At 47.4% G+C, this 27,268-nt stretch overlaps 1 protein-coding gene across 3 annotated transcripts in view; it reads left to right on the top strand.

The window, feature by feature from the left end:
* The window catches only part of MGST3 (microsomal glutathione S-transferase 3), a 187,236-nt gene that overhangs the window by 141,299 nt on the left and 18,669 nt on the right, over positions 1-27,268 (top strand). For 2 of the 3 annotated variants that reach the window (XM_029618214.1, XM_029618215.1), the window contains one exon: positions 16,922-16,994. In XM_029618214.1, the coding sequence (XP_029474074.1) occupies positions 16,922-16,994 (73 nt within the window). Of the gene's footprint in view, positions 1-16,921; positions 16,995-17,161; positions 17,242-27,268 lie in introns of all 3 variants that reach the window. The other variant, XM_029618212.1, reaches the window with a different exon arrangement.

Below are 27,268 nucleotides of genomic sequence, written 5' to 3'. Positions count from 1 at the left end.
TTGGTCTTCACCACTTCCTGTGGAAGGGCGTTCCAGGCATCCACCACCCTCTCCGTGAAGAAATACCTCCTGATATTGGTTCTGAGTCTTCCTCCCTGGAGTTTTAAATCGTGACGCCTGGTTCTGCTGATTTGTTTCCAATGGAAAAGGTTTGTTGTTGACTTTGGAACATTAAAACCTTTCAAGTATCTGAATGTCTGTATCATATCACCCCTGCTCTTCCTTTCCTCCAGGGTATACATATTTAGATTCTTCAATCTCTCCTCATAAGTCATTCAATGAAGACCATCCACCTTTTTGGTCGCCCTTCTCTGGACCGCCTCCATCCTGTGTCTGTACCTTCGGAGTTACGGTCTCCAGAACTGAGCACAGTACTCCAGGTGAGGCCTCACCAAGAACCTGTACAAGGGGATAATTACTTCCCTTTTCTTACTAGAAATTCCTCTCTCTATGCAGCCCAGCATTCTTCTGGCTTTAGCTATCACCTTGTCACACTGTTTCACCGACTTCAAATCGTTAACTATGACCTCCAGGTCTCCTGCTCCGTGCACATCAGCCCTTCACCCCCCATCGAATACAATTCTTTCGGATTTCCACAGCCCATATGCATGACTCTGCACTTCTTGGCATTGAATCTCATCTGCCATAACTTCGACCAATCTTCGAGCTTCCTTAAATCCCATCTCATTCTCTCCACTCCTTCTGGCGTGTCCACTCTGTTGCAGATCTTAGTATCATCCGCAAATAGACAAACTTTACTTTCTATCCCATCCGCGATGTCGCACACAATGATATTGAACAGGACCAGTCCCATCACCAACCCTTGCGGCACTCCGCTCATCACCGCTCTCTCTTTAGAGTAAGTTCCATTAACCATAACACATTGTCTTCTGTCCTTCAACCAGTTTGCTATCCAGGCCACCACCTTGGCACTCACACCCAAGCTTCTCATTTTATTCACAAGCCTCCTGTGCGGGACCATATCAAAAGCTTTGCTAAAATCCAAGTAGACATCGAGCACTCTTCCTCGATCCAATTCCTTAGTCACCCAATCAAAAAAGTCGATCAGATTTGTCTACAGGACCTTCCCTTGGTTGAAACCATGCTGCCTCTGGTCCATCAATTCTGCTGCTTGTAGATAGTTCACTATTCTTTCCTTCAACAGCGACTCCAATACTTTTCCCACCACCAAGGTGAGGCTAACCGGCCTATAGTTTCCAGCCTCCTCTCTGCCCTTGTGAAGCGGGACCTCTCTGTTCTTGTGAAGCGGGACCACCGTCACTCTTCTCCAGTCACTCGGCACCACTTCTGTTTCCAGGGAGCTATTGAACAGGTCACACAGTGGAGCTGCCAGCACATCTTTGAGCTCCCTCAGTATCCTGGGATGAATCTCATCAGGCCCCATGGCTTTGTCCACTTTTAGTTTTCCTAGCTCTTCCCATACATTCTCTTCCGTAAAGGGAGTTTCATCCATTCCGCTTCCCTCCAGTTTCTTGTTAACTAGCGTCGATCCTTCTCCGGGGTCTTATTTAGTGAATACCGAACAAAGTATTCGTTTAATATTTCTGCGATTTCTTCATCTGTCTCCAACCATTGATCTTTTTCACCTTTCAATTTCAGTATACCACTTTGGACTTTTCTCCTTTCACTGATGTATCTGAAAAATGTTTTGTCACCTTGCTTTACCTCTTTGGCAATCCTTTCTTCCGCTTGAATTTTCACTTTCTTGATTGCTTTCTTCGTCTCCCTCAGTTCCACCAGATATTCTTCCTTGTGCTCCTCTCTTTGGGATTCTTTATATTTCTTGAACGCTGTTCTTTTAGTTTTTATTTTGTCTGCCACCTCCTTTGAGAACCAGATAGGTTTCATTTTTCTCTTGCTTTTCTTTACTTTTCTAACATATAGATTAGTTGCCTTGGTAATTGCTCCTTTTAATTTGGTCCACTGTTGTTCCACATCTCTCTCGTTCTCCCAGTCTTCTAGTTCTTCCTCCAGGTACTTCCCCATTTCATCAAAGTCCGTGTTTTTGAACTGCAAAACTCGGGTCTTCGTGCTACTTCTCTGTATCCTATTTGTGATATGAAACCATACCGTATGATGATCACTGGTGCTGAGGTGGGCACCTACCTGGACATTAGAGACATTATCTCCATTAGTGAGAACTAAATCGAGTATAGCTCCTTCCCTCGTGGGTTCCATTACCATTTGTTTGAACAGAGCCCCTTGCAGGGCATCCACTATCTCTCTACTACTGTTAGATTCTGCAGAAGGGATTCTCCAGTCTACATCCAGCAGATTAAAATCTCCAACAATCACCACTTCTCCCTTCTTTCCCAACTTTTGGATGTCTTCAACCAGATCTTTGTCAAGTTCTTCCATTTGATTTGGAGGCCTGCAAACCACTCCAATAAAAACGGAAGCTCCATCATCTTTTTTTAGGTCGGCCCATAGTGCTGCTTCTTTGCCCCATCTTCCTTGCAGCTCAGATGCTTGGATATTGTTTCTGACATAAAGAGCCACTCCCTCCCCCTTTCCTGTCCTCACTGTCCTTCCTTAATAAGTTATAGCCCGGTATGGCCATATCCCAATCATGAGATTCCGTAATCCATGTCTCCGTGACAGCAACAACGTCCAAGTCCACCTTCACCATTAGGGCTTGCAGATCTGGGATTTTGTTGCCCAACTATGAGCATTTGTGCTCATAGCTTTCCAGCTTTTCTCGTTCAGGTTACTGCTTTTCTTGGACTCCTTTTGTGACTTATTTAGTTGAGTTTTGTTATCCACTTCACCCTTTTCCATTGCATTTGTATTTGGGGGGGTTACATTCTAATTTCTTTCTGCCACCCCCGGCTTCTAGTTTAAATGCCTTATGACATAGGATTTGAATTTATCTCTTAGGATCCTTTTTCCTGCCACAGAGAGATTTAAGCCATCTTTGACATATAGCTTTTTGTTGTTCCATACACGGCCCCAACCCCCAATAATTCCAAAACTTTGTTCCTTACACCAGGATTTGAGCCATACCTTGAAGTTATCAATATGGCTTAGTCTCTCCTTCCCCTTTCCCTGAACAGGTAACACTTCTGAAAAGGCGATGGTTGTGGTCATGTGACTAACTTGCTTTGCTAGAGACTGGAAATCTCTCTGTACCGCTTGGATGCTGTTACTAGCAAGGTCGTTGGTTCCCAGATGGATGATAATATCAGCTTTAGAGTCTTTGCTTTCTTCTTGGATCATTTTGACTATCTGAAAGGCATTTCTGTCGGCCGATAATCCTGGGAGGCATTTAACTGTAGTGTTTCCCTCTAGAAGAGTTACCAAATTAGTGCCTCTGATGATAGTCAACCAGCACAATGAGCTTTCTTCTTTGGTTATTTGATTGTATTTTGGAATTTCTGTATGCATTGAGTTTCTTCTTTCTTTTCAGATACCACATCAATCTCTTTCACCAGAGCTTTATACTTATGTGATACATATAAGGTGTTTTGTACTTGTGTCACTTGAGTGTGTGTTTCTGCATCACCGGTCTTACTGTACCAGAGCCCACTATAATCATGTTGATTTTTGGGTTCCTTGTCGCCCTGTGTAAATGGGGGGATGAGACATGTGGGCTGCACAATTGTGTAGTATTGGTGTCTGTGGGTCACAGGTCTTATCCTACCTGAGCCCACTGTAAACCTCTTTTTCCTTGAGTTTTGTTTTTTTTGTGGTATTGAGGAATTAATTTTGGAATACTATGAAGTGGGTGAAACTTTCTTTATTGCAGCTAATTCTGCTTTAGCCAGCTCCTTTTTGAGGGAAGAGAGTTCTAAACAAATGGGGCATTTATGTTCCCATACCCCTTTCCACTACGGCTCAGTTATGGACCCCATATGTTATCATCCCTAATGACTTTTTATGCAAAGCATACATGTCATCTTCTCAATAACAGCAATATCATGAATTTGCTTATACCAATGTGTCAGCAGTGGCTGCTTCTTCCAGTATGTGGCAATTGTAAACCTTGCAGCGTGTATGAGATGATTACCCAATTTACATAGCGAGCTGTCCAAGGCCAAATCTGTCCAAGGCCAAATCCATCCAAAACCCAGGACAACACTTTGCTGGAGTGATACTCACCATGTGAACCAAGATATCTGACATCCTAGTCTCCATCTGCATCCAGAGGTTCTGCACTAAGGGTATTGACCACCAGACATGGATATAGGCCCCCCCCCCTTCTCCCCGCATTCTCTCCAACGGAGAGGTGATGCTCCCGGGGAGACCCTCACAAAAAATAAGGGATAATAATAAGTTCTCACTAATTTATACATTAATTCAATTCTTTGGCTACATATTGATATCTTATGTAGTCTTTTCCAAATGCCCCCTCTCCCATTCCTTGTCAGTTAGGGTTAGGCACAGTTCCGCATTCCACAGAGTAATCAAGAACTCATTTGTTTCTTGATTTTCATTCATCAGCATAACTGCTAGATACAAAACGAAAATACCTTTCTTACAGAATCCTGAGATCATTAAGGTTTCTCAGCTTGTGAAGGCATTCTCCTAACCCATGCACCCCCTCTGATTTGATCAAGTGATACTTTTGTCTATCATAACTCTCTCTAGACTCCTCCTCCAGTTCATGTTCCCATAGCGCATCAAAACTAAGCCATTCCTTCTCATCCCACAGCTGTTCCAAATATCTTAGTCCAGTCCTTCACCAACTCTGTAAATCATTATGAAATGTAACTACATAAATATAAAGGTTCTCCGCAAAACAACCAAGGTGTGGGAACATCCAAATCTATCCCCAGTGCTCTGCACAACCCCTGCCACACCCTAAGTGTATGTGCTATTATAGGGCTTGATTATGTAATTCTCTTCACATGTGATGAGATGGGGGACATACATGGCAGCAGTGCTAAATCTAAATTCCCTGCCATTCCCACCTCCAGAGATAACAGGGCTGTGAGCTATCCCTACAAAGTCATGTTTGTAGAACTTTTAATCTTGAAGCCCAGTAATATCCTAAAAGATTGGGAAGTGACATTCACTATAATGGTTCACCATAATGTGTTTAATTTCACTCTTGGGCCCTCCCTTGCCAAATAAACTGTGATATCTGCCCGTTAAGGTTATTAAAAAATTTCTTAGGTAAGTCAATAGGAAGATGCTGAAACAGATAAATTAGCCTGGGTAAAATATTCATTTTGAGTACTCCAATGCGCCCTACCCATGTAATGAAAAGACCTGACCACTGCCGCATATCCTCAAGTATCTGATTGTAAACTGGTGTGTAGTTCATCTTATATATATCCAGCCAATTTTGTAGTATAAAAATACCTAAGTATTTGAAGCCATCCCCAGCCATACGGAAAGACCGCATACAGTCCGGAACCGAATGACCTGCAATTCCCCCCAAGAACACCTCAGACTTTTGATAGTTTACAGCATACCCAAAGACTATACCATATTTCTTCAGGATCTTTAAAACTCTGGGTGTGGACATGGGCACATCTGTAAGATATAGCAGCACATCATCCGTGTACAGTGATATTTTATGATTCTGACCATGAAAAAAGAAACCTTTTAATTTCCAAATCTGATTAAACCATCTCGCAAGTACTTCAATAGAGAGGTCAAATATTTGCGATAACAGGCATCCTTGCCGCCTGCCCTGTCTGATTGGGAAAGCCTGATGACAGTAAACAGAATCCGCACCGTTGGGTGTGCATAAAGAGGTCGATATTTGAAGGTCCGCACAGGATTCCCGGCTTGCACACATGGACGTGGCTATTTTGTAACATGCACATGTCGGCGTGCGCATGTTATAAAATACAATTCTCTCGCACTCATGCGTGCCGGATTTTAATATCCATGCGCTCGTGTCAGACGGGTGGCCTCTCGTGCGCGTGGGGAGGGAGAATTGTATAAAGTATGTATGGTGATGTGATTGGGCCTTTGCCTAGTTCCCTCCCAGTCCACTCCAATTAAGGAGTGGACTGGGAGGGAACTACTCAGAAATTTATTTATTTAATTTTTTTTTTACCTTACTGCTCCTTAGCAGAAGTAGCTCGGGCGTGCTAGCCTGCTGCCAGCGTGCTCTTCCCCAGGTCAGGGCCTAATGGCCACTATCCCGGTTGGCCCTCGCCCAGACCCCAGCCCACCCCTTTTCGTTGACCCAGCACCTCTGTGTGGATCAGGGGTATGCACGTGGCTGGGCTGTTTCTAAAATGTGCTTGGCACGTGCATGGCCCGGCCATGAATAGCTCACGGATTTTACGCATGCAACGCTTTGAAAATTTGGGCAACGATGCGCAAACCCACTCTACAAAAACCAAGTCCAGATTAAAGGTTTTCAATACCGGAAAGAGGAAAGACCAATAAAGTTGGTCAAAAGCTTTTTCAGCATCTGACACCACCAATCCTGGAATATTCTTTCTTTGAGCCAGAGAAATACTGTGGAAGGCAGACCTGGTGCTTGCATTTGAGAGCTGTCCCTTGACAAACCCATCTGGTCTGGCTGAACCACCTGGGGAATAATATATTCCAATCTCAACTGCAACACTTTAGCTAATACTTTAATGTCTGCATTCAAGAGAGGAGATGGGTTGATATGACCCCAGATCAGCTTCCTCTCGGTCTTTCTTATGGATAAGCACAATAGCCTGTGTAAGCCTGTGCTGATATAGTGGATTATCCTTCAGATGCTCAAATGCACTAGCCATCGGCAATGCGGTATCCATAAAAAAACTTCTTATAAAAATCTAGTGGAAAGCCATCAGGCCCTGGACTCTTGCCTATTGGAAATGATTTCACTGCTCTTTCTAACTCCTCAAGCATAATAGATACTCTCAGTCTTTCATTTTGCTCCTCTGAAACCTTAGGCAACTGTATCTTTTGCAGGTAATCCTCAATATCCTCGAAAGAACATGATTCCTTCTCCACATAAAGATCTTCATAAAAAGATTGAAAAATATCATTTATAATCTTAGGACTACCTGACACACTCCCTTTTGCTGTCCTTATACTCGGAATCAATGTGCCTCTTACTTTCTTTTTAATTAAACTCACAAGACGTTTATCAGCTTTATTGCCATGTTCCCAGAATTTCTGTCACGTAAGCAAGGACCGATTAACTAAACATAGGAGAAAGGAATAATATTAACAGACTATTTTGCCTCTAGCCTGAGCTAGAAGGTTATAAAGAAAAATAATAGATTTTGAAGGATGACAAAAAGGGTGGCAGCAGGAGCAGCAATTTCTTTCTAAGTATTTTATGCATAATATGTCGTGTAGCCAGATGGACTCAGAACAAGTGGGTATAGTGTGCTCGTGCTAGCAGTTGGAGACGGATCTGACGTCAGCACGGATACATATACCAACACAGGAAGTGAAGCTCTTCAGTAATTTCCGTCTCCAAAGCAGTTTGGAGAGCCTGCACGCTCGCTGAGCGTGTTTCCAATCTACTTTCTATTTTCTACTTTCTTCTTACTAAATTTCTACAGGAACATCGAGCCCCGCACTCCTGCGGTGATACCATTCGGTCCCTCCCCCAGTTGAGTTTCCCGGGGTGATTTCCGTGATCCCTCGGAGGTTTTTGCCTCGGTCCGGTGGCCATATCGCGGCAGGGACCCAGCCCCCGAGCGAGGCTTGGGCGGGCTACGAGGCGCCTCGGTCCCGGCATGGACTTGGGAGGCAGCGGGTACATTCCTCAAGCGCGGCAGTGACGGTATTTCCCCTCTCCCCCCGCAGCCGGAGACCGCCCGGGTTTCAGCCGGGAAGCGCCGACGATCAGGTAAGGCGTATATCTCTTACTTTTGGTCTCCGAGGTACGAGGATCGGAGGTGTTGCCTGTATCCGGCACGCCGCGGAGGTCGCCATTTTGTCTGCCTTGTTAAGGTATTGAGTGCCCATGATAGGCACCTGTATCGTATTGAGCGCATATTTGGAGCGTATGTTGTATACCATTTAGCATATATTACTGACCGCATATTATTGAGTATATATTGTCTTGAGGGTATATTGCTGACCGCATATTGTTCAGCGCATATTGTATTGAGCGCATATTGTATTAAGCGTATATAGCTGCCGCTTATTATTGAGCGCATATTGGACCTGATATGATATATGATATATATATATATATATATATATATATATATGATATATATGGTATTTAACCATGAAGGTCGGTATAGAAAAATGTTAAATAAATAAATAAATAAAATATTGTATTAAGCGTATATTGTATTAAGCGTATATAGCTGCCGCTTATTATTGAGCGCATATTGTATTGAGCGCATATTGTATTAAGCGTATTTACCTGCCGCATATTATTGAGCGCACATTGTATTGAGCGCATATTGTATTAAGCGTATATAGCTGCCGCTTATTATTGAGTTCACATTATATTGAGCGCACATTATATTGAGCGCATATTGTATTGAGCGCATATTGTATTAAGCGTATATAGCTGCCGCATATTATTGAGCGCCTATTGTATTGAGCGCATATTGCTGCCACATATTATTGAGCGCTTATTGTATTGAGCGAATATTGCTGCCGCATATTCTTGAGCGCATACTTTTCAGTGATGGAACATTCAGACGACCCGGCGTCTTCGGCGGCGGCGCCGCCTGATTCCGGCGTGAAAGCTCTCGGCCTCTGCTCAGCATGCCAGCTCAGAGCCACGCACAGCGAGGAGCCAGACTCCCTTTGTGCCCAATGTGAGGAGGCAGTGGGATCCTCGGGCCAGGACCAGTCTCAACCGAGGTTTGTTGACAGTTCCCCAGGGGCCACCCCGGATCTCGCAGGCAGTCTCGAACAACCTGGGATCCCGGGGGACCTGGTACCCCGACGACTTGAGACCACATCCATTTCCTGGGTGGATCTCTTTAAGGGGATCCATGCCTTTGTACAGGTGCAATCAGCTTCCCGTCCAGGCCCTGCTGTTGCTGTTGCTGCTGCTCCTGTTGCTGCACCAGCGGCTCCTGCCCCTGGACCTTCGCGCCCTTATCGTGGGCAAGCACACCTGCCTCCGGGCAGTCCGTTTCAGGCGGACCCTGATGTCTCGGAGACTGAATCAGAACCCTCCGAGGAGGGGGAACTTCCCTCGGGGATGGAGCCATATCGAACCATGAGGCGGTTCTTTCCCAAGGAAGAACTCTCCGACCTAGTATCTCAGTGCCTGGCGGAGTTGGATATTACAGGCCCCAGCACTACGGTGCCATCTACACAGAACCCTCTGCTTGGAGGGTCTTCGTCCCACAGCCCGCCATTTTCCCTTCTTGTAAGCCGCACAGCAACTGATAGATCTGGAATGGGCTGCACCAGCGGCCTCATTCAAAGGGGGTCAGGGCCTGATAGGCATGTACCCCCTGGATCCGGCAATCAAGGAGATGCTGGCGTGCCCTCAGGTGGACGCCTTGGTTAGCGCGGTGGTCAAGCGCACTACCATTCCAGTTGAGGTGGGGGCGGCCCTCAAGGAGCCTCACGACCGGCGACTGGACGCCATCCTGACACAGACATTTGAGGTGGCAGCTCTGTCTTTGCGAATCGCAACCTGCTGCACAGTGGTGACGCATTTCTGTTTGTCACAGGTCAGGAACAATGCTCCGGCGGCAGACATGGAGTCCGCTCTCTCGTTCCTCACGGATGCTGCATCCGACCTAGTCCGTACTACAGCCAAGGGGATCTCATCTTCTGTGGCTGCCAGGAGGCAGCTCTGGATACGGAATTGGTCAGCGGATGCTCCTTCGAAGACACGCCTCGCCAGAATGCCCTTTAGGGGTTCTTTCCTGTTTGGCAGCAACCTTGATAAACTGGCCAGCACATGGGGTGCCTCTCCAATACCTCGACTGCCGGAAGACAGGTTCAAAAGGAACCAGCGCGCCTTTCCAAGGCCTTCCAGAGGCAGAAGTTCTCAACGCTTCATTCCCTATAGGGGTCGCTACCAGGCACCTCGTCCTCAGGCCAGGAACCAGTCCGTTCGGCCCAAGCAACAGAAGAGGGGAGCCGGCTCGGGTGCAGGCCCCGGCCGTGCCTCCCAATGAGATTCAGCCGATCCATCTGGGGGATGGGGCCATAGGGGGCAGGTTAACCCTCTTCTACCCCAGATGGGTCGAGATTACGTCGGACCAGTGGGTCCTCGCCATCATCCGAGAGGGTTATTTTCTGGACTTCCATCATCTACCTCCGGACAGGTTTGTGGAATCTTCGTGTCCGATCCACAAACAGGCAGCATTGGAAGCTACCTTGGCGAGGCTCCTGTCCTTGAAAGCCATAATCCCGGTACCTGCACGGGAAATGAATTCTGGGCATTATTCCATTTATTTCATGGTACCCAAGAAAGAGGGCACTTTCCGGCCCGAATTGGACCTCAAGTCAGTCAATCGATACTTACGGGTCCCGAGGTTTCGCATGGAAACTCTGCGCTCAGTCAAAAATGCAGTACAGCCAGGAGAATTCCTCACGGCCTTAGATTTATCAGAAGCCTACCTGCATATCCCGATTCACCAGGATCATCAGCGCTACCTACGCTTCTAGGTGCTGGGACGCCACTTCCAGTTCCGGGCTTTGCCCTTCGGGCTGGCCACGTCGCCGCAGACCTTCACCAAGGTGATAGTAGTGGTAGCAGCGGCGCTCAGACGGGAAGGAATCCTGGTCCATCCCTACCTAGACGATTGGCTGATCAGGGCGAAATCGCGAGCGGAGAGCCATCGGGCAACCAACAGAGTGATCGCCCTTCTGGAAAGCCTGGGATGGGTAGTCAACCTAAACAAGAGTTGCCTACAGCCTTCCCAATCTCTGGAATATCTGGGAGTCCAGTTCGACACCCAGGCAGACACAGTCAGTCTCACCACCAAGAGAAGATTAAAACTTCAGACGCGTCTTTGGTCCTTGATGGGAGCCAGTGGGCCCACAGCTTGGGATTACCTGCAGGTTCTCGGTCTCATGGCATCCACCCTGGAAGTGGTACCCTGGGCACGGGCCCATATGAGACCTCTACAACACTTCCTGCTCTCTCGATGGAGCCCCCGCTTCTGGAATTACTCCATGCATCTACCTCTACCAGCCAGAGTACGGACTCAGCTACGGTGGTGGTTGCAGTCCAACCACACAAGCAAGGGGTCAAAGATGTCCTCCCCCACATGGACTCTGCTCACCACAGATGCCAGCCTGAGCGGATGGGGAGCACACTGCGAAGAACTCACCGCCCAAGGATGGTGGAGCAGGGAAGTGTCGGGGTGGAACATCAACCGACTAGAGGCACGGGCAGTCCAGTTAGCCTGCCTGCAATTTGCTCACAGACTGAGGAACAGAGCAGTCAGAGTGATGTCGGACAACGCCACCACAGTGGCATACATCAACCGACAGGGCGGAACCAGAAGCCAACAGGTGTCCCTCGAGATAGCCCCGCTGATGGCTTGGGCAGAGGCGTATCTTCAGGACATCTCCGCCGTCCACATTGCCGGAAGGGTCAACACCATGGCAGACTTCCTCAGCAGAGAAAGCCTAAATCCGGGAGAATGGCAGCTGTCACCCACAGCCTTCCAGATGATTGTGGATCACTGGGGGATTCCGGACATGGACTTACTAGCGGACAGGTCCAATGCTAAAGTACCCAGATACTTCAGCAGCAAGCGAGATCCTTTCTCTCACGGGATCGACGCTCTGGTTCAGCCGTGGCCTCCAGGGGCCCTGCTATACGCCTTTCCTCCGTGGCCCCTGCTGGGCACCCTTATCTGCAAGATTCAGAAGTACCGGGGCCTAGTTTTTCTAGTGGCACCAGACTGGCCAAGAAGACCGTGGTACGCGGACACAAGAAGACTACTGGCAGGGGAGCCCCTTCCCCTGCCTCCGCTCAGGGACCTGCTACGTCAAGGTCCCATCCTTCACGAGGATCCAGCTCAGTTCTCTCTTATGGTCTGGCCATTGAGAGGGCTAGACTGAAGAAAAGAGGTTACTCGGAGCCAGTGATAGATACACTCCTCCGAGCTCGCAAGTTTTCCACATCCCTCACCTATGTCAGGATCTGGAGAGTATTTGAAGACTGGTGCGATACTCACAATCCCTATTGTTTTGGATTTCCTGCAGGATGGACTTCAGAAGGGTCTCTCCCTCAGCTCCATCAAGGTTCAGGTGGCTGCGCTGTCTTGCTATGGTCCCAGGAGGGATGGCAAGACCATTGCCACACACCCAGATGTTTCTCGCTTCCTGACAGGAGTCAAGCACATTCGTCTGCCACTGAAGTGGCCAGTGCCTTTGTGGAACCTCAATATTGTTTTGGATTTCCTCGCGGGATCCACCTTCAGACCCCTTCGGGTCCTGTCTCTCCGTTCTCTCACTTTGAAGATGGTGTTCTTGCTGGCGGTATGTTCAGCACTCCGCATCTGAGAGCTACAAGCACTGTCTTGCCATGATCCTTTTCTCAGAATCACTCCTGAGGCTATCCATCTTCGTACGGTGCCATCCTTCTTGCCTAAGGTAGTCTCACAATTTCACCTCAACCAGACCATATCTTTGCCAGCCACGACAGGTCTGAAGAAATCAGAAGAAGGGCGTTTGCTACGCCATCTTGACATTGGCAGATTGCTGCCCAGATATCTGGACATGACAGAAACAGTACGAAAGACTGACCATCTGTTCGTCCTTCACAGCGGGAAGACACAAGGTGAAGCCGCCTCTCGGCCCACCATCGCCCGCTGGATTAAAGAAGTTATCAGAGCGGCCTACGTAGAGGCCGGGAAGTCACCGCCTCTTCATGTCAAGGCTCATTCTATCAGAGCCCAAGCAGCATCTTGGGCGGAATCTAGGATGCTGTCGCCTGCAGAAATATGTAAAGCGGTGACGTGGTCCTCCCTCCATACCTCCACCCTATCTGCCCAGGTAGGCATAGGTTCACTCGCTGGCCCCAATACCTAAGATCAGGGGTGGGCAATTCCGGTCCTCGAGGGCTGCAAACCAGTCGGGTTTTCAGGATATCCTTAATGAATATGCATGAGAGAGACCTGCATACACACTGCCTCAGTTGTATGCAAATCTATTTCATGCATATTCATTAGGGATATCCTGAAAACCCGACTGGTTTGCAGCCCTCGAGGACCGGACTTGCCCACCCCTGCCTAAGATCATAAGAACATGCCATACTGGGTCAGACCAAGGGTCCATCAAGCCCAGCATCCTGTCTCCAACAGTGGCTAATCCAGGCCATAAGAACCTGGCAAGTTCCCAAAAACTAAGTCTATCCCATGTTACTGTTGCTAGTAATATTTTCTAAGATAACTTAATTAATAGCAGGTAATGGACTTCTCCAAGAACTTATCTAATCCTTTTTTAAACCCAGCTACAGTAACTGCACTACCCACATCTCCTGGCAACAAATTCCAGAGTTTAATTGTGCGTTGAATGAAAAAGAACTTTCTTCGATTAGTTTTAAATGTGCTTCTTGCTAACTTCATGGAGTGCCCCCTAGTCCTTCTATTATCTAAAAGAGTAAACAACCGATTCACATTTACCCGATCTAGACCTCTCATGATTTTAAACACCTCTATCAAATCCCCCCTCATCCGTCATTTCTCCAAGCAAAACAGTCCTAACCTCTTTAGCCTTTCCTCATAGGGGAGCTGTTCCATCCCATTTATCATTTTGGTCGCCCTTCTCTGTATCTTCTCCATTGCAACTATATCTTTTTTGAGATGCGGCGACCAGAATTGTACACAGTATTCAAGGTGCGGTCTCACCATGGAGCGATACAGAGGCATTATGACATTTTCAGTTTTATTAACCATTCCCTTTCTAATAATTCCCAACATTCTGTTTGCTTTTTTGACTGCTGTAGCACACTGAACTGACGATTTCAGTGAAATGATGCCTAGATCTTTCTTGGGTGGAAGCTCCTAATATGGAACCTAATATTGTGTAACTATAGCATGGGTTATTTTATTTATTTATTTATTTATTTATTTATTTTGAATTCTTATATACCGACATTCCTGTAAAGTATACAGATCATACCGGTTTACAGTATAACAGAACTGTCGCAAGGGGTGCGTTTACATAGAACATAACACGTTAAGAGCATAAGAACATTGGGAACATACGGGGAAAACAAGGAACAAATGTAAACCTTATAAACTGAATGAAATTTTTCCCCTATATGCATCACCTTGCACTTATCCACATTAAATTTCATCTGCCATTTGGATGCCCAGTTATTCCGTCTTGCAAGGTCTTCCTGCAGTTTATCACAATCCACTTGTGATTTAACAACTCTGAATAATTTTGTATCATCTGCAAATTTGATTATCTCACTTGTCATATTCCTTTCTAGATCATTTCTAAATATATTGAAAAGCACAGGTCCCAATACAGATCCCACTGCCCACTCCCCTCCACTGAGAAAATTGTCCTTTTAATCCTACTATTTCCTGTCTTTTAACCAGTTTGTAATCCACGAAAGGACATCGCCACCTATCCCACATGACTTTTTACTTTTCCTAGAAGCCTCTCATGAGGAACTTTGTCAAATGCCTTCTGAAAATCCAAATACACTACATCTACCGGTTCACCTTTATTTACATGTTTATTAACTCCTTCAAAAAAGTGAAGCAGATTTGTGAGGCAAGACTTGCCTTGGGTAAAGCCATGCTGACTTTTTTCCATTAAACTATGCCTTTCTATATGTTCTTTGATTTTGATATTTAGAACACTTTCCACTATTTTTCCTGGCACTGAAGTCAGGCTAACTGGTCTGTAGTTTCCCAGATCGCACCTGGAGCCCTTTTTAAATATTGCAGTTACATTAGCCACCCTCCAGTCTTCAGGTACAATGGATGATTTTAATGATAGGTTACAAATTTTTACTAATAGATCTGAAATTCCATTTTTTAGTTCCTTCAGAACCCTGGGGTATATACCATCTGGTCCAGGTGATTTACTACTGTTCAGTTTGTCAATCAGGCCTATCACATCTTCTAGTTTCACCGTGATTTGGTTCAGTCCATCTGAATCATTACCCATGAAAACCTTCTCTGGAACGGGTATCCCCCCCAACATCCTCTTCAGTAAACACCGAAGCAAAGAAATTGTTTAATGTTTCCACGATGGCCTTATCTTCTCTAAGTGCCCCTTTAACCCCTCAATCATCTAACGGTCCAACGGACTCCCTCGCAGGCTTTCTGCTTCAGATATAGTTTTTTAAGTTTTTACTGTGAGTTTTTGCCTCTACGTTCAACTTCTTTTCAAATTCTCTCTTAGCCTGTCTTATCAATGTCTTACATTTAACTTGCCAACACTTATGCTTTATCCTATTTTCTTCTGTTGGATCCTTCTTCCAATTTTTGAATGAAGATCTTTTGGCTAAAATAGCCTCTTTCACCTCACCTTTTAACCACGCAGGTAATCGTTTTGCCTTCCTTCCACCTTTCTCAATGTGTGGAATACATCTGGACTGTGCTTCTAGGATGGTATTTTTTTTTTAACAATGTCCACACCTCTTGCACACTTTTTACCTTTGTAGCTGCTCCTTTCAGTTTTTTCTAACTAGTTTTCTCATTTTCCCTTTTGAAAGTTTAGCATGAGAGCTGTGGATTTGCTTACTGTCCCCTTTCCAGTCATTAATTCAAATTTGATCATGTTATGATCACTATTGCCTAACGGTTCCACCACCTTTACCTCTCTCTCCAAATCCTGTACTCCACTGAGAATTAGATTTAAAATTGCTCCCTGTCTCGTCAGTTCCTGAACCAGTTACTCAATAAAACTGTCATTTATTCCATCCAGGAACTTTATCTCTCTAGCATGTCCCAATGATACATTTACCCAGTCAGTTATGGGATAATTGAAATCTCTCTACAGCCTGGTAGAGGATGGAAATGAAGAAATGGTAACCTGTGGTAATTTGGTGTAACATTTTGCAAGGGTATAGTTAGATGGGGTGACAGTTAAAACCCTGAACACCTTACTGGCAGATTGGATGGACCAGTTTGGTCTTTATCTGGTGTAATTTACTATGTTACTAAATGGATGGATAGTCTCAGCCTTGCAGACACATAGCTCCTGGGAGTATCTCTCCATTCAACCATTGCAGTCTCAGCAGTGAAAACATGGACTGAATCGGTAGAGAAAATGAATTAGGAGCTGATCCTTGCAGAAATGGAGATGCACTATACCTACACCAAAAAATAGATAAGATTGAAATAAATTTCACCTGTTGTGTGTTAGGTTTGGAGGAGTAACACTTTTTAGAGGCTCAGTAGTGAGGCCCAGACCAGACCAGAGATGCTTCAGAACCCACAGACATCAGCAGAATGCTGTAAAATGTCCAAAATATTCACAAAGTTTGCTTCTTCAATAGTAAAACTTTAAATGAATTCCTTTTATATTGTCTGTATGTATAACAAAATTAATTGCAGCATCATGTTATGATATTTGGGTGACTCTAGCTTCCCAGCCATCGATCAGTGCATTATACAAAAGCTGTCCCATCTATGATGGGCACAGTTTCAGATGTGTGTGTGATATTTTGAGGACAATTTTCAAAGTTTTTTTATGCAGGTAAATCCTGCAACTTTTTTGTACCCATCAGGCCTGCAGGGAGCCAGCACCCCAGCTTTCTGATTCCCCCAGGCCTTCAAGGAGATTGCATTGCTGTCTTTTTCTCTTTCCAGGACCTTACTAGGTAGGGAGTGAGCAGACAGCTGATTCTCCCTTGTTTGTGAGCTGTTCTGCTTCCAAGCTCTTGCTAGAGTTCAGTACACAGAGCCTGTGTGAAGATGGCAGGGCCTCCTAGGGATCCAGTGAATCCTTTGAGTACATGCACATTTCAGCACTGTTTCTCCTGAAATAGGCCTGTAGAAGCAATTCTCACAGATAGTGACAGGATGTTGTTTCATGTTCAGGGATAGAAAATTAATGTGCCACTATTCACTTTCAGCGGGCAGCCAGCGCACTGGGGTTAGGCTGGATTATTGGCCGATGTTTATTTGCCTACGGCTACTACACAGGAGGTAAGTATGTCAGAGACTAAGGGGGATTTTGAAGAGAGGAAAGCAACACAACTGTAGGGTAAAAGGAATGATGGGGATTGTAAGGACTAGATAAATTGTATGAATGGCAGACTAGATGACCCATGTGGTCCTTTTCTGCCATCATGTTTTTGTGTTTCTATGAATAGGGACAGAAAGGAGAGGACACACAGCAGGACTTGGAGAACAAGAGACAACAAGATTGCTGTAGAGAGAGACAGAAGACAAGGTAGTAGGGGAAGGCAAAGAGAGGGTGAAGGCAGTAGAACAGAAAGAGAGTGTAGAAAGGTTAGCGAGATAATATGGAGACTATTTCCTAGCGTATAGACAAATGGACTCGGGACCAGTGGGTTTACTCTCCCCTGCCAACAGATGGAGACGGAACAAGCTGACATCACAGTATATATAGTCCTACAGTGACCCCAGCTTGCCAGTATTCTCCGGCTCCAGCAGATGGTGGGCATGCATCTCCCTATGGGGATTGCTTCGAGTTTTTTGGAAGGAGAAATTTGAAATCTAAATTAAGGAAAAGAAAACCCCGCTCTCCTGCGGTGATACCTAAGGGTCCCTCTCCCAGTTGAGAATTCCTAAGGTGATTTCCATGGTCCCTCAGACGTGTGCCTTAGTCCGGTAGCTGGTTTTGCAGGCGTGTACTTAGCTGCTTGAGTGGCTGAAAGGCGGCAGGTGCAGGAAGCCGAGTGCAGCGGTGACAGCAATTGCCCTCTCTCCCCAGAGCCGGAGACCTTCTCTGTGCTCAGCCAGGTAAGGTAAGAAGAAGATATATACAGAGACTTAGCGGGAGTTTTTACTGAACAGGGTTTCCTTCTCCCGCCTGGTTTCTGAGCTCGGTGCACCATTTCAATGTTCGTCCCGCTCTGTGGGTGGTTGAGGGGATGTGGACAGCCTGGCGGTTTGAGCAGCCTGCGTAGGCTAGGCCCTGTTCCGAGGCTTTTTGCTGCACACAGTGTAGTAGGCCGCAACAGCTTTTCGCATGCTGCCTTCTACTGGCTTGCTAGTCCAGTGTATATCCACTTGTGCACCCAGTTTTTGGGCGCACAGTAGAACCCTGAATTTTGAGCACCTATGTTAAGTGCCACCCAGTGGCCACGCGCTTTCGTCAGCACTGCGCTCGAGTTTTTTGTGCACTCTCATTTTGGTCGCCTGGGTGAATGCTGAGGTGTACGAGTACAAGTATTGGACGCATAATTTTTGGGCGCCTAGTTGAGTGCATATATCGGAAGGAAAAAAAGGCAAAAAGCAGCTAGATGCACACCTCTGGCCACCGCTCAGGGCATTGTTGACCATGATAGTGCCTGTGCCTCAGAAGCCTAAGCACCTTATCTTTGCACTGCCTGTTCTTATCGGGTGCCTCCTTCCTGGAGTGCCCATTGCTTTGTGCCAGCGCTGCTTGGAGCCTCAGAGTGTCTTGTCTTCCTTTGTTGTTGGCTAAGTCTAGTTCTTCCCAGCTGGATGAGGTCTGGTTGAAGATGTTTCAGGTGGGGTGCCCTGCCTTGGCCCTTCCCTAACTGTTCCTCAGCAGGGGACGATGGCTCTGTAAGTAGTCCTCAGATGCTTCTCAGTCTGGATGCTTCTACCTTTTTTCAGTGCTGTTGTGCCCCTCGAGCAGCAGTGGGTCATAAGAACATAAGAAATTGCCATGCTAAGTCAAACTGAGGGTCCATCAAGCCCAGCATCCTGTTTCCAACAGAGGCCAAACCAGGCCACAAGAACCTGGCAAGTTCTCAAACACCAAGAAGATCACATGCTACTGATGCAATTAAAAGCAGTGGCTATTCCCTAAGTCAACTAGATTAATAGCAGTTAATGGACTTCTCCAAGAACTTATCTAAAGTTGCAGTCAGTGGATTTCATGTTTCAAAGGCTTCTCAGGCTGAGGGTTGTGGTTCCGGTGCCCATATCTCAAAAACGTATGGGGTGCTATTCCATTAATTTTGTTGTGCCCAAGAAGGTGTGGGGACAGCTGAGGGGGGATATGATAGAGTTGTTTAAAAACATGAGAGGTCTAGAACGGGTAGATGTGAATTGGTTATTTACGCTTTCGGATAATAGAAAGACTAGGGGGCACTCCATGAAGTTAAATGTAGCACATTTAAAACTAATCGGAGAAAGTTCTTTTTCTCTCAACGCACAATTAAACTCTAGAATTTGTTGCCAGAGGATGTGGTTAGTGCAGTTAGTATAGCTGTGTTTAAAAAAGGATTGGATAAGTTCTTGGAGGAGAAGTCCATTACCTGCTATTAATTAAGTTGACTTAGAAATTAGCCACTGCTATTACTAGCAACGGTAGCATGGAATAGACTTAGTTTTTGGGTACTTGCCAGGTTCTTATGGCCTGGATTGGCCACTGTGGGAAACAGGATGCTGGGCTTGATGGACCCTTGATCTGACCCAGTATGGCTTGTTCTTATGTTCTTAAGGAGGGCTTCTTTTGTCCCATCGTGGATTTCAAGAGGGTCAACCGTCATTTGCAAATAACTCATTTTCGCATGGCAACCTTGCACTCTGTAATAATGGAGGAGCAGTCTGGGGAATTTCTGACCTCCCTGGATCTGTCAGAGGTTTACCTTCATATTTCCATCAGATTGGAGCACCAAGTTTTTCTATGTTTTGCCGTGTTGGAGCACCATTATCAGTTTTGGGTGTGCTTTCAGCCACCGCTTCCACTACATTTGCCAAGGTTATGGAGGTTGTAGCAGTGGTCTTGTGAAAAGAAGGGATCCTGGTGCACCCGTATTTGGATGACTGGCTGATTCGAGTCAAGTCTCAGGAAGAGAACCACCTGTTGACACACAGAGTAATCTCATTATTACGGGAGCTCAGTTGGGTGGTGAACCTGACCAAGAGCAATCTTCAGCCATCCCATTTGGAATATCTGGGGGTCTGGTTTGACACAGGACAGAGCTTTCCTACTAGAAGTTTGAATCCAGAAATTGATTTCTCAAGTGCGTCAGTTGATGAACATACTGTTGCGCTCCCCGGCCCGACCTCTTTGACGGTTGTCGTCTCCGCATTCTCGCTACTTTCATGTTCCTAGGACCCTCCTGCTCCACGATGAGTTCTTCCGGTGCCGACCAGGCCTCCCTGCTTGCCGCGCTGGGAGATGCCACCAATTCCTCCTCTTCGGCCTGTTGGCCCTAGGCGCGAGTACGTGCCTCTCTCCGGGATTTAAAGGGGCCGCAGCCGGAAAGCCTCCCGTGGCCCCAGGTGATGACGTCAACTGGTTCCACTATTTAAGGCATGCTCAAACACCCAGAGCCTGCTTGGCAACAGGTTTCCACACTATTCTGCTGTGCGCGTCATTGCTGATTCAGTTCCTGTTCCAGCTCCTGCTCCTGTTCCAGCTCCTGCTCCTGCCTTACTTCGTATGGATCTCCTTGGCTTGACCCGGACTTGAACCTGACTATGAACCTTGCTGCCTGCCACTGACCATTCTGCCTGAACCTGACCATGCCTCTAGCCGCCTGCCCTCGACCTTCTGCCTGGACTCAGCCTTGGACCTTGTCTCGCTTCTTGCTGGGACCCTTTGACTCCACTGCATTCCGCCACTCCGCCACCTCTCTCGGGATCATCCACGCGGAGGCCTGCCTAAGTTTAACTGGCCTCGGTACCCAAGGGCTCAACCTGTGGGGAACAAGGGTTGGTATTGGCGAAACGCCAGTTGGCCTTCGCTTTCTGCTTGGCCTCGCCTCCCGACGGTGGGGACCTGTGGGGGTTTCCCCCATAGATGGCGCCAACACCACCTCAGGAAAAGGGTCCACCTCTGCAACAGGTTGCCAAGGCCATGGACCCGGCGGAGCCATCAGCCCTCTAGGCCATTCCGGGCTTGGCTGTAAAGATCCAGGAACATCAGCGGTTCCTTGAGGCGTTGGCAGCTTTCATAGAACGCCTCAACACTCTTCTGGACTCTCACCTAGCTCCAGTGGCTTCCACACCAGTCTCATCGAGTCCTTCATCACCGCCTACTTTGGTCAGGGCCTTGCTCTCTTTACCAGCTCCACCCCATTTTAATGGAGATCCAAAGCTTTGTAGGGGCTTCATAAACCAATGCTACATGCAGTTCGCTCTGCAGCCTTCTGTATTCCAGGATGATATAATGAAGGTGACATTTATCGTCTCCCGCTTGGAAGGCAAGGCATTAGCTTGGCTTCCCCCCTTTGGGAGCGAGCGGATTCCCTTCTCCAAGAGCTGCCTCCATCTTCCGACGGACTTTTGATGATCTGGGGAGACAGGCAACAGCCATTTTGGACCTTCTGCATCTTCGACCAGGGTGTTGGGTGCTTAATGACTACATTATAAAATTTTGCACTTTAGCGGCCAAGCTTGGCTGGCAAGAAGATTGCCTCCGATCCATTTATCTGGATGGTCTTTCTCCTCAGCTCAAGGACGAGCTTGCAGCCCGAGAATTACCAATTTCTTTCGAAGGCCTAATCGACCACACGGGCCGCATAGACCACTGCCTCCAGGATCGCCACCGAGAAGCCCGGGTGTCTCGTCACCCAGCTGCGGAACGTTCCCCCTCTGTGGAGGTCTGCTTCCAAACAAACTCGAGGAGCCCATGCAGCTAGGGCATGGACGTCTTACCCCAGAAGAGTGCCTCAGAAGGAGGCAAGCTGGCCTGTACTTGTATTTTGGTGCTGCAGGACACCATCTGTCTACTTGTCCAATCTGTCCGGGAAACTCCCTGGCCTTAGTTCGATGACACTTCCATGATACTTCGATGACACTTCCAGACACTTCCAGATACCTTCACTTGGAATTCCTGCTCTTTCTCTACGCTGGCTTTGATCAATTCTGGAGCTGGCAGGAGCTTTCTGATGAAGGACCTTGCCATTCACTTGGGTACCCCTACCCAGTCCATCGAGACACTTTTACTCATTGCCTTCATACATGGCGATCCATTACCTGGGAGGATTATGCAGGTCTCTACCCCTATCCATCTTCAGATTGGGGCCCTGCATGAGGAGGAAGCTGAACTCTTCATACTCGACAAATCCATCCATCCGGTGATTTTAGGCCTACCTTGGCTTCAGCATCACTCTCTACAGTTTAATTGGGAAACTCTGCAATTGTCAGAGTGAAGCCCACATTGCAGTCGTTCTTGTATGAAGAAGGTGGAACCGCCACCAGTGCTTCCTCTGGCTGCTACTGTCTCTGCATTCCAGCACCTTATGCTGACTTTGAGGATGTCTTCTCCAAACAAGGCCGACATCCAGTTCGATTGTCCCATCGATCTCTTGCCTGGAGCGTCGCCTCCCAGAGGTAGAACTTATCCTCTCTCCGTAGTTGAAACCAAGGCTATGATGGAGAATATCTAAGAGAATTTGGCCAAGGGTTTTATCTGCTCTTCCTCGTCACCTGCTGGTGCAGGCTTCTTTTTCGTTACTAAAAAGGATGGGTCTCTACGACCATGCATTGATTATCGTGGGCTCAATGCCATAACTCGCAAAGATATCCTTTACTGTTAATCAATTAATTATTTGATCGTCTTCAAGGGGCCACCATTTTTACTGAGTTAGACCTAAGAGGAGCCTACAACTTGATTCGCATTCGTCCTGAAGTAGTCTGGAAAACTGCTTTTAAAACCAGAGACGGGCATTACAAATATCTTGTTAAGCCTTTTGGCCTTTATAATGCCCCTGCGGTGTTTCAATGCATGATGATATTCCAAGATCTCCTATATACGAAAGTTGTCACCTACCTAGACAACATACTCATGTTTTCTAAAGACATCACTACCCATCGCCAGGACATTCACTCTATGCTTCAATGTCTGCGTGACAATTGCCTTTATGCCAAGCTAGACAAGTGTCTGCTTGAGAAGGAGAGTCATCCTTTCATCGTTGAAGTACATGCCTCTTCCATTGGAGCAGGTGTTGTCCTAAGTCAGCATTCTTCTAAGGGCACTCTACATCCGTGCTCCTTCTTCTCGCACAAATTCTCCTCCACTGAACGAAACTACTGTATCAGGCACCGTGAGCTCCTCGCTATTAAGCTTGCCCTGGAAAAGTGGTGCCCCTGGCTAGAAGGCACTCAACACTGGTTCATAATATTTACAGATCATAAAAACCTGGATCACCTCAGACATGGTCAGCGCTTGAATGCTCAACAGGCCCGCTGGGCACTTTTCTTCACCCAATTCAACTTTGATCTACTTTATTGCCCTGCAGAAAAGAATTTGCAAGCCAACCCAATGTCTTATTCTTTTGAACCCAAAGATTCCCCGGAGGAGCCCCAGCATATTATTGACCCGGCTTTTATCTACCTGTCTGCTACCATGACCGTGCCCGCAGGGAAGACTGTGGTCCCCCGCAGACTTCATGAAAAAGTGCTGAAATGGTCACATGACTCTTGAATTGCTGGACATCCGGGGTGCGCACGGACATTATCTCTTCTTCAGCGCTACTACTGGTGGCCAACCATGTCCCTGGAAATTCGAGCTTATGTGGACTCCTGTCCTACATGTGCACAGCAAAAATTGCCCGTGGGACAAACCTGGGAGCTGCTATAGCCATTGCAAGCCACCAGGGAACCCTGGACCCACCTGTTCACCAACTTTGTGGTGGACCTTCCTGTATCTAACAGCAATACCATTATCTGAGTGGTAATGTTCTCCAAGATGGCTCACTTTATTCTGCTGCCTAGCTTGCCCTCTGTACCTGAATTGGCATGTCTGTTCTTCTTGCATGTATTCCGCCTCCACAATTGCCTGAACACATTACCTCCAACAGAGGACCTCAGTTTGTCACCCACTACTGGTGTTCCCTTTGCAAGAAGTTTGACATATCCTTAGGATTGGCCACTATCTACCACCCTCAGGCCAATGGCCAAGCCGAACATATGAATCGTTCACTCAAGATGTTTCTACGTTCATCCTCCAACGATCAGCAGGATAATTGGGCTCCGTTGCTCCCATGGGCAGAGATTTCTCATAACTCACATGTCTCCATCTCCACGGGATCATCCCCTTTCTCTGTAGTATACAGGAGACAACCGATATTTCTTGCAGTCCCTATATCAGCAGCCCAAGTGACTGTGGATGTTCTTCATGCCCTGTGGACCCGCACGAATCAAAGACTTCAGGAAGCAGCTGTCCATGCTAAGAGATCAACGGATGCTCATCGAAGGCCAGCCCCAGAGTTTTTCAACTGGGCGACTAAGTATGGTTGAGCACTCGCCACATCAGTCTAAAGCTCCCATTGCAACGCTTCGCCGCCAGATATATTGGTCCATTTCTAGTTAATCGACACATCAGCCTGGTGACTTATCAGCTCCATCTTCCGTCTACACTGGGAGTCCACAACTCATTCCATGTATCCCTTCTTAAACTGTTGGTTCTTTCCTGGCCTTCTCACAGAATTCCTGAGCCTTCACATCTTGTCTCTGAAACTGACACCCTCTATCGGTGCAGGAAGTTCTGGATGACCAAAAAAGAGGTTGCTGTTGGGAATGTCTTCTATCCTGGGAGGGGTATGGCCCCAAAGAAAACTCCTGGGAGCTCACTACTAATATCCTTGATTAAAGGTCTACTCAAGCAATTCCATGCCTCTCATCCTGGTAAGCCCAGACCAGGGGGGCATAAGGGGGTGGACTGTTGAACTCCCGGGCCATGGCCGACCCGCGGCCGGGTTCACTCACCTTCAACACCGGGCCTCCGGAGCTGCACAAACCTCTTTGGTGGCGGTGGGCACTCATCTCCATGCCCACGCTCCTCCCGTGTTCCCAGGACTCTCCTGCTCCACGACGAGTTCCTCTGGGGCCAACCAGGGCTCCCTGCTTGCTGCGCAGGGAGTCACCACCACTTCTTCTTCTTCTTCGGCCTCTTGGCCGTAGGCACATATGCACACTCATCTCTCTTGGATTTAAAGGGGCCTCAGCGGGAAAGCCTCCCGTGGCCCCAGGTGATGACATCAACCGGTTCCACTATTTAAAGCAGGCTCAGATGCCCAGAGCCTGCCTTGGCAACAGATCTCCACGCTATTCTGCTGTGCGCTTCGTTGCTGATCCAGTTCCTGTTCCAGTACCTGCTCCTGTTCCAGCTCCTGCTCTTGCCTTACTTCGGACGGACCTCTTTGGCTTGATCCAGACTTGAACTTGACCACGCCTCTAGCCTCCTGCCCTCGACCTTCTGCCTGGACTTGACCTTGGCCTTGGACCTCGTTTCGCTTCTTTCTGGGATCCTTCGGCATTCTGGCATTCTGCCACCTCTCTCGGGATCATCCATGCGGAGGCCCACCAAAATCCAGCCAGCCCTGGTACCCAATGGCTCAACCAGCGGGAAACAAGGGCTGGTGTTGGTTAAGTTCCAGTTGGCCTCCACTTGCCCTCGCCTCCTGATGGTGGGGACCTGTGGCGTTTCCCCCATAGGTGGCTTGATGGCGGCTACTCTGGAAGTGGTGCCATGAACAATGCCGTATATTTGTCCTTTGCAGTGCCCTCTACTTAATCTCATTGGAACCCACAATCTTAGGACAATGCAGTTCGGCTCCATTTGCCGATGGAAATCTGCTCCCACCTCCAGTGGTGGTTGTAGGAGGATCATCTGAGAAAGAGAGTTCCCTTGTCCTCTCCAAACTAGTTGGTACTCATGACAGAAACGAGTGTTAACGGCCCAAGGGCATTGGAATACCAAAGACGTCCACTAGGACATCAATCACCTGGAGGCCTGGGCAGTATGGCTAGTATGCTTGTAATTCAGCCATAGGCTGTGGGATCAAGCATTTCACGTGATGTTGGACAATGCGACGATGGTGGCCTATATCAATCGCCAGGGAGGAACCAAGAGCCAGCAAGTGTCGCAGAAAATAGACCAGCTTATGGAATGGGTGGAAGGTCATCTGCAAATGATCTTAGCCTATTAGTTTTCCTGAAGTCTAGGACCCTCGACTTTGAATGAACCTTCATCAGCTGTGCTCTAATGCACATCATCCTGCATCCTTTCTGTATGGCATCTAAGCTTAAATCCCATACAACATAAAAGCGGATTTTCTCAGCAGGGAGAGTCTGGACCCAGGAGAGTTGGTGTTGTCAGCCGAGGCGTTATAGCTGATTGTGGATCGCTGGGGCCTTCTGTTCCTAGATCTGCTAGTGATGTCTCACTCTGCTGGCAACTTCTCGAAATGTAAAGGTTCCTCAATTCTACAATTGCAGGAGAGATCCGTGGTCCCTGGCCAGAAGACAGATTGCTTTATGCCTTTCCTTCATGGCCCTTGCTGGGCAGAATAATTCGCAAGATTGAAGGCCACAGGGGGCTAGTACTCCTGGTGGTGCTGGACTTGTCCAGGCATCCGTGGTATGCAGATTTGTGATAATCCTGGTGGAGGCCCCCCTTCGTCTTTGGCCACATATGGATCTGTTACAGCAGGGACCGGTTCTTCAGGAGGATCCAACTCTATTCTGTCTTTATGTTTGGCCCTTGAGAGGGCTTGCCTGTTACAGTGTGGTTATTCCTCTGCGGTGACTGCCGCCATTCTCCGTGCTCGCAAGTTCTCCACTTCCTTGGCTTATGTGCAGGTTTGGAGAGTTTTTGAAGCCTGGTGTGAGGAGTGGAGTGTTCTTCCTCATTCAGTTAAGATCCCTTTCATTCTGGATTTTTTTTTGCAGGATGGGTTGAATAAAGGTTTGGCCCTTAATTCCTTGAAGGTGCAGATTGTGGCTCTCACCTGTTTCACGGGCCTGTTGAATGGTTTCATTGTCGTCTCATCCTGATTTGGCCCGTTTTTATGAAGGGAGTGAAGCATCTTCAGCCTCTCTTGAGGTTTCTGGTTCCCTTGTGGAGTCTTAACTTGGTGCTTGATTTTTTTGGTGGCTCCTACATTCTAACCACTGCTTAGCCTTTCCTTGCGGTTGTTGACCGTGAAGACTGTGTTCCTGGTGGCTATATGTTCAGCACATCAAATTTCTGAGCTGCAGGCCATGTCTTATTGAGAGCCGTTCTTTCGCGTGACTCCGGGGGCCTTGCAGCTGCGAACTGTGCCATCCTTCTTGTCCAAGGTAATCTCGGACTTTCATTTGAATCAGTCTATTTCCTTACCTTCCCTAGATAAGGCCAGGGATAAGAAGGAATATTGCCTTTTGTGCTGCTTGGATGTCAAGAGACTTGTCTTGCGGTATCTGGAGGTTTCTGAAACTTTTTGAAAGGTGGATCGCCTGTTTGTTCTCCATGGTGGGAGTAAGCAGGATGCTCCGGCTTCACGGGCTATTGAAGCTTGCTGGATTAAGGAGGTAGTCATAGACTC

The sequence above is a fragment of the Rhinatrema bivittatum genome, chromosome 10 (assembly GCF_901001135.1).
Source record: "Rhinatrema bivittatum chromosome 10, aRhiBiv1.1, whole genome shotgun sequence".
Taxonomy (NCBI): Eukaryota; Metazoa; Chordata; class Amphibia; order Gymnophiona; family Rhinatrematidae; genus Rhinatrema; species Rhinatrema bivittatum.
Note: the sequence above shows the minus strand (reverse complement) of the source record. Positions and strands in the feature narration are given on the sequence as shown.